Genomic DNA, 11494 nt, shown 5'->3' on the forward strand with positions numbered 1-11494 from the left:
AACACCTTAAATCTAAGAATGCCAGCGGAGTACTGTACGTTATTTTCCTCACTGTGCAGGTTAGATTTTAAACCTGCATAACTTGTAGACTTAACCTAAGGATATACCTACAGTCATCAATGCCTTCTCCTCCTTTTCCACAGTCTCGGTTAAATAAACGAATCCCGGTAACAACCATGGTAAGTTCTTTCAGTTGGCGTTCTTTGTCCTTCTTAGAAAGTGTTAGAAACGTCCCAAGCTCAGCCTGAGGGAAAATACTCTGTAGGGCAGCTAAAACAAACCACAAAAAAGGACAACAAAATGGTAGAATAAAGATATCAGATCCTAAACTATAGCATTCTTTCAGCAGAAAGTTGAGAGGCCTGTCCTTACAGAGCTACTTATATGATTCTTTGCATTTCTGATACGTGGTTACAGAATATATAACAACATTTATCACATGTCAAAGCTGGGCTCCTGAAAATAATGCCATTGCCTTGTGTCTATTTTCAATAATTAAGCACCCATCAGTAATTTTTGACAATGGGCATTAAAACAAGCTTTCTAATTAGAATTCTGAAAAGAAGAATCACTGCTTTAAAATAATTGTGGAAGAAAGCCAAAAAAGACTAGAAATCTTGCATCTTCCTTACCTTAAATTATCAAAGTGGGCAAATACTTCCTGAGGCTAAAACAGCGTCCTTTTCCATCATCCATTTTAGGTGACAAATGCAACGCCTTTAATCAATATGAAATCTCCCTTTCCAACAGTACCCATTACCTGATCAGCCTGGCACTGTTAATCACGCTGCCAGTGTTTCTCTCATGAGGAATGATGGATCCCTGGACATGTGCAGCTCCAAGAAAATTAACAATATGCACTTTCCAGAGGTGCTACTTGGGTTTTAGAGTTAATAAACACTGTAAAAGGAATCTGGCTAAGTTTTAACCTCTTATTTGTGCTGATTTTTTTTTCCAGATAAAAAGGGAAATTCAGTCTTCAATACTTTTAATTTAACAGCTTTTACGAGATATACAATGTTCATATCTTTTCACATATGGAATGGGAATCATACAGATTTTTTACCTGTTGCCTCTCTGACAACCTTGATATCTGTAGGGGATCCCAGCCCAGAACGTAGTAACACATAGCTGACAATCTTTCGGTAGAGGCTTTCCAATTCTTCTCTAGTGCATGCTCTGTTATCTGTAATTTCTCTGATAACAGAGCCTAATCTAGACTCCAGGATTCGGTGATGTTCTTCAAGAAATTCCTCTAAAATTGGCAAAGGACAATGTTCCACATATTTGACTTAGAATTCTCATCACAGAAGAAAGTAGGACCAGAGGAAAAAAATAGCTTGGGTATGGCAATTCTATTGCACAAAAACAAGTGTTTTCTTAAGATGTAATAATCAAAATAAAAAATAAACAGTGGTCAGTAAGTAACCTCAAGGCAAAAATCTAGTAGGAAAGATTATTACAGGGCTTTAAATGGCATGTTTTTTCAAAATACACAAGACTTTCAACAGACAACCCAACAGTAATATCTAAGAGGGCTAAAACCTCCTAATTAAGCAGGAAAAGCATAAGAGACAATTTATAATATATATATTATAAACACACATACTAGAAACATATATATACATACACACACACACACACACACACACATGTATTTACACTACATGTAAGCCCAGGTAGTATACTATATGCAAGCATGTATAGTATAAATATACATATATGTAAATATTCCTGTTCGATTATTTTAGGTCTAGATAAATTTACTTTGAATAGCATTACTGATAATCTGATGTTGCACTGAGAATTATATCCCTCTCCCCTCTTCCTGTGATATGGTGAGGTCTAGGCCTAATTGTGGCAGAAACCACAATTCACATAGGACAATTCTTGCAACTAACTCAGTAAGACATCCCATTTTACTATTACAAGGGCAAAAATTAACATACCAACAATGTACAGTATATATCTATACCCTTACCACAAAAACAACTGAGAACTTTATGAAATTTAAAAATCTAAATTACAATTTCATCAATTCCATTATCACTTTAAAATTTCATTATTATGAAGCAAAAAAGCAAGATATGTAATTTATATACGTAGCATAACTGCAAGTTCAATACACTTCACCAAATGGTTAATAATAATGGTACTGCAGTGGGGCAGAGGGAGTCTAGGCTATAGAGGAATTTATTTTCCTTTTTCTCTTGTTTCCAGTGTACCTTTGATGTATATATTAAACTACTTACATAAGGAAATAAGTTCTAAACTTCAATTTCCCATCATTCATTTCATTTTGGGATAGTTACCTAATTTAGGTAAGCACTATAATATAAAGCAGAAACAAAAAAATCAGCAAATTAGAAACTCTTAACTTCAGTGGGCTGATTGTTTTAATTTCTAATTACAGTGTTAGCGATAAAATGGTTAAAGCACAATGGACTTGGAAACATAACTATCATAGGCATAATAATTAGACTTTACTTTTAACACTCACAAAGGCCATTAATGTTTTTCTCATTGAGCATATCCACCTTCATTACATTCTTCAAAGTTGGAAAATTTTTCAAAAGATAGACTAAAAAATTCAATTAATCACTGTCAACCAAATGAAGCCCTTATTACTTGCAATACAATATGAATCCTTTAAAAAGGGTATCAAAATAGGTAGGTATGTTACCTCGACTTGTATAATTCATATCAAAGTAGACTTGCATCTTAATGGTGTCCAGGGATGGATTTTTACTATCCAATAGCCGAGATACACAAAGCTAGAAAAGAATACCCCATGTTTCTGGTTATATTTTCTGAAATGTAAGTATTTCCTACAGTTATTTTCAAAAATTAAGAGAAATATCAAAGCAATGGTTTCTGATACTTATCCACCAATAGCCCCTTTTATTATTTTGCTCTTTGAGGACTTCATGCTTCACAGTTTACCCCACCACAACGTTTAAGAATAAGTTATTTCCCTGAGATCAGCAATATCACCATATGCAGGTGGCTAATAGTCTAGTCAAAGGCGAGAAATCTGACCCTTTGGTTTGTCTATCCAGTTTGGATATGAGTAAATGCTCCACGAAGCTTAGGCTCCTGTCCAGAGCTCATCTAGAGCCCCTCATTACTATTTATTTGAGCCTCTTAAGCAACACTCCTTCTTTGCTGATTTTGGGGGTTACTTTTATTTTATAAAAGGCTGTTCCTCTCTCACAAAATCTCTTTGGCTCTGGTTTCTATTTCAAAATTTCCTCCCCTGGTCTGTCTTCTCCCATTTTCCTCCCACATAGATGGCCCATTCTACGTCTCTGCTTTGCCCCTTTAGATTAGATGATCAACCTGAATTCTTTCTCTCTTTCCTATCTCACCCCTTAGGCTTTATATATGCAGTCAGCAGACATAGCAGTGGCAACACCCTCCTTGCACCTTCCTGAGCACCAACCCTGCTTTCCTGGGAGGACGGAGACTGTATATAAGACCAAGGCCTGGACCCTGTGCTTTTATGGAGCCTGTGCACCTAGATCCCTCCAGGTGGAAAAGTACTGTTCTAAAAACAAACTTCCTTCACAAATACAAAAATTAACTCATCCACATGATTTTTAATTGAGAAAAAAAGGAAACAATCTTTGTCCTCTGAAGCAAGATGCACATTGATAATTTATGTACCTGTCACATTAAAAGTAAATTGAGTTTGATTCTTTCTAACTTAGGTGAGTTAGAGGAAAAAAGAAAACTCTTCTTGAGCCCTGAAAAAGAGAAAAATTTATTTTCTGTCTCTCCTTGATTTTCCTCCAGATCTTTCCAATAAAATTTCTGACCGACCATCATGGCCATTTCCCCTATTGCTAAGGACAGGTTTCATACCACATTTAAAATCAGCACAGAGGGCTCCTGGGTTGTTCAGTCAGTTAAGTGACCTACTCTTGATCTTGGCTTAGGTCATGAGCTCACAGTTCGTGAGGTCAAGCCCCAAGTCAGAGTCTGCACTGACAGCGCTGAGCCTGCTTGGGATTCTCTGTCTCCCTCTCTGCCCCTCCTCCACTCACGTTCTCTGTCTCTCAAAATACAGACAGACAGACACACAGACAGACAATCATCACAGAAAGACCCAGCTCTAGGCTGCCCTGCGTAATCATGGCATCTCTACTGCAGAATCATCCTAACATATTCCCCAGCTCCAGGCTTCCAAAGCTCTTCCTGATCCCTCTGGAAGCTGCATATAGACCTGTGCTCCACTGTGTGAACTGCTGGCTATGAGAGACGATGGGTGATGGGGTGATGAAAATTTTCTCTGCCATTTGCTTGAGCCCAGGAAATATCCACATACCAGCTTGGGAAACCTTGTTTATAAAGTCCTTTGTGTGAAGGAGGGAATTAAAATTAAAATCACTAAGCCTGGGAGAAAAAAATTAGGTTCAATTTTTAGGAAATACATTTAGGAATATTTAGAAAATAAATATGTAAGCACCTATATCCAGTGAGTCAAACTTAAAACACATGAAAAAACTAATGATGTCTAAAATTTCTATCTTCTTTGGTTCCTAAAACTAGTTTTCAGGCAAATATACTTTATTTCTAACTATGAATTATTTGCTAGAGCTTCAATTTTTCCTTCAGAATTGAAAAGCACAAATTACACTGAATCAATAATTATATGAATCTTAATTTACTACTATGTAATTTTATACTGTATGACAAGTCAGTTAATAATGTTCTCGATGTGGGGCGCCTGGGTAGCTCAGTCAGTTAAGCGTCCCAACTTTGGCTCAGGTCATGATCTCACAGTTTGTGGGTTCGAGCCCCTCGTCGGGCTCTGTGCTGACAGCTCAGAGCCTGGAGCCTGCTTTGGATTCTGTGTCTCCTTCTCCTTCTGCCCTGCTCGCACTCTGTCTCTCTGTCTCTCAAAAATAAATAAACACTAAAAGAACTTAAAAAATAATAATGTTTTCAATGTAACATTAGATTAATAACAAAAGGCTCTAAAATACTGTGAAGATACCGCTGCCTGCCAATATCCATACCCGTCCTTCCTAATAGCCCCAATCTGGACTGGGACAAAGATTTGTTCTGTTGAAAAAAAGAAAAAGAAATCAATGTCCCAGGCTCACTTGCATTATCATTCTGGTCAATAAATGTAAGCACATGAGAAAAGTTCTGAGAAAGCTATTACTTTCTTAATAGAAAGTGACAGACCCAATTGGCACACACAGGTTGCCCTTTGCCCTCTTCCCTCACACCTACCTAGAAATGGAGTAGCTATCTTCTAACCATTGCATGAAAGCCTATACAGGATGGTGGCCCAGGAAGCCAGGAAAAACAACCTGTGTATCTCTAGACTTTATGAGAAACGATACATCTCACACTTGTTTCTACCACTAGTTGGTAGGGTCTTATTTCATGAAGCACGGCACTAATGGCTAACACAAATATTGTATTCAGAATTGCAAATAAATAATTTAAAATTTGAGAACTGTTGTATAACCACCTTAACAAGTTTCTGTACGTCACTTTTCATGAGGGTTCTATCCATGTTAAAGCCATTACTTGGGTCCAAGACAACAGCTTTCACCTGTGAATAGGAAAGAATCTATTAAATCATTTTATCTCATATAATTATGAAACTATTTTGTTTCCATTTTTTAAACAGCTGCCTCCTGATTACTCAGGGGTCGATTATTCAGCTGATTTTATTATCATCCAATTCATCAGCACCTTCATTACAGGTCGAAGAAAGGAAGCAATAAACATCAAATTTGAATACGGTGTTCAAAAAATTATATGGAGAAATGACTTGAAAGCAGTGAGTAGACTCTAGATAGGGAAACTATTTGAATATTTTATCACATTTTTATTGTGTATCATTAAAACAAAAGCAAGAACAAAGAGACCAAGGCAATGAGTAATTTTTACAAAGGTGAACAAAAATGCACGTTAAAACTCTGACATATGACATAATTGATGTTTCCAAAACCAATCAAGATGTTCTAAATCAGTTTCTATGTATCTAGAACTGACATGCTTCATTGAAAAACATTTTTTTGCTAATTTGTCCAATGGTCTCAATGTTTTCAACTGAATAACATTTAGGAAAGCTTCACAGAATTTTAAGAGAGAAATGGGTACCACTTAAGGCTATTTTTTAATAAAGCAGTAATTCAAAAAAATATTCATTCTTACCATAAAAGCTGCCAGAGTTTCAGAAACAGTCTCTCCATGGGCTGCACATTCTTGTCCTATTTCTCGAATGATATTCTTTATAACACTTTCTGCCTGAGTGGGAGGCATTCTAGCTAAATAAAACAATGTTTTTTTTAAGAATTGTATTTGAAATGACTCTATTCAAAAACCCCACCCCCACCCCCAGCCAAGCTTACAGACAAAATTCACAGGTGGCTGCACTTGGCCCTGACTCTTTGTTTTCCTAGGTCACAGGGCCCTCCCTACATTGTCAGAAAATAGATCCCAACTATAAAACATATTCTTCTCTAGCCTGACCAGAACCCTCATCTCAGACAAGCCCCAGACAGAGCCCCGGGAGAAAGCTGCTGCCTCCTGCTCTACCTGGACAAGAATTGACCCCCTCCCCACCTCCCCACACCCACCATGGCCTCACATCCTTAAAGAAGAAAAACAAACAAAACCCTTAAAAGGCTCAGCCCAGGGGCGCCTGGGTGGCTCAGTAGGTTAAGCCTCTGATTCTTGGTTTTGGCTCAGGTCACGATCTCACAGTTTGTGAGTTCGAATCTCATGTTGGGCTCCATGCTGGTGGTTTGGAGCCTGGTTGGGATTCTCTCTCTCCCCCTTCCCTCTCTCTCTGCCCTTACCCTGCTTGCTCTGTCTCTCAAAATAAATAAATAAACTTTAAAAAAAAAATTTTTTTTAAAAAGGCCCAACCCAAAAGAAGTCCCGGCGACATCTCTCTGGATATCTGGCCCCTCTCCTCCCCTGGAGAGTAAATAAACTCTGTCCTGCCTCTTGCTCTACTCTTCGTGCAATTCTTTGCCACCCTAACGGTATTTATATATGATTTTTTCCTCTTTAGATTTCTTATTATATTTGTAAAGAGTCATACAATTATTTTTTTTAATTTTTTTTTAACATTTATTTATTTTTGAGACAGAGAGAGACAGAGCATGAATGGGGAAGGGGCAGAGAGAGAGGAAGACACAGAATCCGAAGCAGGCTCCAGGCTCTGAGCCATCAGCCCAGAGCCCGACGCGGGGCTCGAACTCACGGACCGCGAGATCGTGACCTGAGCTGAAGTCGGACGCTTAACCGACTGAGCCACCCAGGCGCCCCAAGAGTCATACAATTATTTATCTCAACTTTATTAGCATGCATTAGCATCTATAAAGATAAAAAACTTCTATATTTATAAAAATGAGGGATTTTGTTGATGACAGAAAGAGCAATCAGTACGTCAAACTGGGACTGAAATATTTCCAATTTTGTGAAAATGACATAAGTAGAGACATTTTTAAAATAGAGCAGGAGCAGCCATTTCAGGGGAACTACCTCACACGTCCCGTTCTCTGAATCTTTGAACTAAGCCAAACTGCCAACATTCCAAGTCGGCAAGAACAAGAAAATCCTGTTTGAAAAGCATGATGATAAATATGAACTTTTGACTAGTGACTACTTCACCTGACCAATGAATGAAGTATAAATCTAGCCCTGCCTGTCAGCACCAATGAGCTCTTTTTTAAAAACTTACCTAAACTTTTTTTTACCATAAAAACCCTGAGGCCACCTCCTTTAATCAGTACACTATTTGGGTTTCTACCTAAATCTGTACACCCCTGACCCCAATCATTTTATCCCAAACAACCGCCTTATCCCTTGAACTGGTTTGTTTTTAGGTTGACAATTTAAATGATAGTCACCAAAAGCATATTTATATTTTTTTAATTGGATAACTAAACATTATTGTGGAGGTAGATATAATGAGAAACATCAGGCCTACGGGCAGATGGCAGATTACAGTTTGAAAGAGGAAACGCTTATGCCACCACATTCACTAAATGATCTTTAATAATTATATGAGACTCTTGGAAAACAATTCTTGCTTGGATCATCTAAATTCTCTTTCCTACACATCCAAGTTGGAGTTTGGACTTTTGATTAAAAACATAAAAGAAAAAAATCAAAATCTATTATGTGAAATATCAAACAATTTTTAAATGAACTCCTAGTATTAAGTATTAATTCCATTTACTACAAACCAGTAAAGGGTGGTAGGTTTTAATGATTATTGAGTTTTCCGATCTTCCTAAGCATCCATCAGTAACTGAGCACAGGATTTCTTTGCATGTAGAGAATAACAAAGACAATTCGGGTAGATAAAGCTAACTCTCAGCATTATTTGTGTTCAGATAAGGTAGCACTTGGCATTTTGTCCAGCAGAACCAGAGTGCCTGGGATCCACGGTGACTTGTTCATTTTCTTTTTTTTTTTTTTTTTTTTTGAAATTGCATTTCCTTGGTTATTTTTTTTTCAATATACGAAATTTATTGTCAAATTGGTTTCCATACAACACCCAGTGCTCATCCCAAAAGATGCCCTCCTCAATACCCATCACCCACCCTCCCCTCCCTCCCACCCCCCCATCAACCCTCAGTTTGTTCTCAGTTTTTTTAAGAGTCTCTTATGCTTTGGCTCTCTCCCGCTCTAACCTCTTTTTTTTTTTTTTCTTTCCCCTCCTCCGTGGGTTTCTGTTAAGTTTCTCAGGATCCACATAAGAGTGAAAACATATGGTATCTGTCTTTCTCTGTATGGCTTATTTCACTTAGCATCACACTCTCCAGTTCCATCCACGTTGCTACAAAGGGCCACATTTCGTTCTTTCTCACTGCCATGTACCTGAGACTCTGGACATTTGCTTCCCCTCTCCGTAAGCCGGCTTCCTCCTCTAAAAAATTTGATGAGACTACTACCCTCTCCCCAGAGTTGTCCCAAGACCTAAGTAAGTTCTATACACTTAGTGTTTAAAACAGAACGTGGCATAACGCAAGCGCTTAATACAACGTGTAACTAGTATTCAAAAAGTGTTAGTTGCGCGTGTGCGCGTGTCCGTCTGTGCGTGCGCCCATGTCTGTGCGCGTTCCCGAGTGCCGTGGGCCCCGCGCAGGGGGTCACTACTGACTCCCCTCAGTACCCTCCTCCTCCCCACTTGAAGCTCTATATCTCCCGACATCTGGCCTTTAGGGGTGCGAGTAGCACCCCGGAGAGACCCGAACCTCTGATGCCGGCTCAGAGCGAGTTAGAGGTCTGACCTGCGGGCCTGGGCGACTCCGGCCGGAAGCAACCTGTTTCCGCTCAGCCTGGGCGCAAGGAAAGGAATTCTGACCGACAGTTAGGTCTCAACCGAGGCTGCACAGAGAGTCTCCAGCTTCAGGGGCTATACCCGCTGCCCGTGCTCCCTCCTCGCGCCTGAAGGGCGCAGAGCCCCGGGTGGGGTCACCGTGGCTTGGAGAGCCGGCGGCCAGTCTATACGATGGTTTCCCTCTTCCCCCGCTTTGCGGGACTTCAGGGTACTCCACGAGGGCCCGGTAACCATGGGGCCGGCAAGCTGCTGGGTACTCCAAGAGGGCCCGGTAACCATGGAGATGGAACGCTGGGCCAGCATGGGCGGGGCCGGCATGGGTGGGACCAACGTAGGGAGGCGTGGCTGGGCCCAAGCTGCAGATTTTCCCGGGAAGGATGGGCAAGAGATTTTAAAAACAGAAACAGAATATGGAAGGTCCTAAACCCGAGGTAGACTACAGGTTCACTACACCTCAGTGGTTAATTGTATCAAAACACAAGATTTCCTAAAAAAGAGTATTTACTTTTGTGAAAAATTAATAAAAGGAAACCTCACTAAAAGCGCAGTTGAGAGACTAGAAGGGGAGCCTGGTAGGGGGAGCCTCTACCTCTTCACCATTAAATTATAGGAAGAATTGTCAGTTACACACTTCAACAAAAGAACCCTCAAAAGGAAAGAATCATCAATTACAGGCCCCAACAGAGAAAGATGTATATTGTAGCCTATAAGAAATTGACTACCCCTGCAACTCAGCCAGTGAGAAACCTTCATCCCCCTAAACTCTTGCTTTTCTCCAATGGACTTTTATTCAAAACAACCCCTCCCAACTTCCTCCTTCTCAATTAAATAATGTTCCTTTGCTTTGTTTCTTGTTTTTGCCTACCGCTCTTATCCCAAGTTGCAGTCATCTGTTATTCCTGAATAAACCTATTTTGCTAGTGAACTAACTGAAGCTTTATTTTTCTTAAAGTCAGCACAGAGCCAAATGCAGGACTCCAACTCACAGATGGTGAGATCATGACCTGAGCCCAAATCAAAAGTCCGTCACTTAACCAAGTCAGTGCCACCTTTAAAAGGGAGCCAGGGGAGGCAGGATCCAGTGTGGAGAGGATAAGAAAATGGAGGGGCTGTATTGTTGGAGTTTATATAAAAGTACATGGTTTGTTTTTTTTTTAAATAAAAAGGATCACAGTTTAACTTCATGCCCTGTTTAAAGGAAGTCTGTAATAGGATGGTGTAAGATGTCAGAAGAGAAAACCACACATTCAAGGAAGCACATTATAAGGACACACCCACGACTAAAGTTGGGATAATGAGGTTTTATTCCTTTTTTTTTAATTTTTTTTCAACGTTTTTACTTATTTTTGGGACAGAGAGAGACAGAGCATGAATGGGGGAGGGGCAGAGAGAGAGGGAGACACAGAATCGGAAACAGGCTCCAGGCTCTGAGCCATCAGCCCAGAGCCTGACGCGGGGCTCGAACTCACGGACCGCGAGATCGTGACCTGGCTGAAGTCGGACGCTTAACCGACTGCGCCACCCAGGCGCCCCAATGAGGTTTTATTCCTTAGCAGTAATGTTCATTAGGCCTGCCTACTGATGTGGAAGTACAAAATGGGATTAAACCGATACTAGAAACCAGTATCAACAAAGTTTTATTTTTAAACAGGCTACTGACAATTTTTCTGAAACAGCAAAGACAGTTGACCCTTGAACATCTTTGGGTGCTCTGACACCCACCTCCTCCCTCAAAAATCGAAAGTTTTTGACTCTGCAAAAACTTAATTACTAATAGCCTACTGTTAACCAGAAACTTACCCATAACACAGTTGATTAACATGTATTTTGTATGTTGTATGTATTATATACTGTGTCCTTACAATAAAGCTAGAGGAAAAAATGTTATGGGGTGAAGTAGGTAAAGGGAATTAAGAGGTACAAACTTCCAGTTATAAAACAAGTCAGTCACAAGTATGCAGGTATGCAAAGCATAACCTAGGGGAAAAAATCAATAATACTGTAATAATGTTGTATGGTGACAAATCATGGCAGATGATAACTACACTTATAAGGGTAAGTATTTCATGAGGTATTAAGTATTTATTCATTATGTTGTACACCTGAAACTAATATTGCATGTCAACCATACTTTAAATAAATTAATTAATTAATTAATTAATTAAATTTTAA

The 11494-nt window shown here is 39.4% G+C and overlaps 1 protein-coding gene across 1 annotated transcript in view; it reads right to left on the reverse strand.

The window, feature by feature from the left end:
• The window catches only part of CFAP206 (cilia and flagella associated protein 206), a 42638-nt gene extending 33763 nt beyond the window's left edge, over positions 1 to 8875 (reverse strand). The window contains exons 1-6 of the mRNA XM_047101473.1: positions 8860 to 8875; positions 6178 to 6290; positions 5486 to 5569; positions 2684 to 2774; positions 1067 to 1255; positions 112 to 270 (exon numbers count right to left, since the gene is read on the reverse strand). Coding sequence (XP_046957429.1) covers positions 112 to 270; positions 1067 to 1255; positions 2684 to 2774; positions 5486 to 5569; positions 6178 to 6290; positions 8860 to 8875 — 652 coding nt within the window. The remainder of the gene's footprint in view (positions 1 to 111; positions 271 to 1066; positions 1256 to 2683; positions 2775 to 5485; positions 5570 to 6177; positions 6291 to 8859) is intronic.
• Between the last annotated feature and the right edge of the window lie 2619 nt (positions 8876 to 11494).

Source organism: Lynx rufus, unplaced genomic scaffold (assembly GCF_022079265.1).
Source record: "Lynx rufus isolate CCGP_SWC_20201006 ecotype Redwood Valley unplaced genomic scaffold, mLynRuf1.p SCAF_6, whole genome shotgun sequence".
Classification (NCBI taxonomy): domain Eukaryota; kingdom Metazoa; phylum Chordata; class Mammalia; order Carnivora; family Felidae; genus Lynx; species Lynx rufus.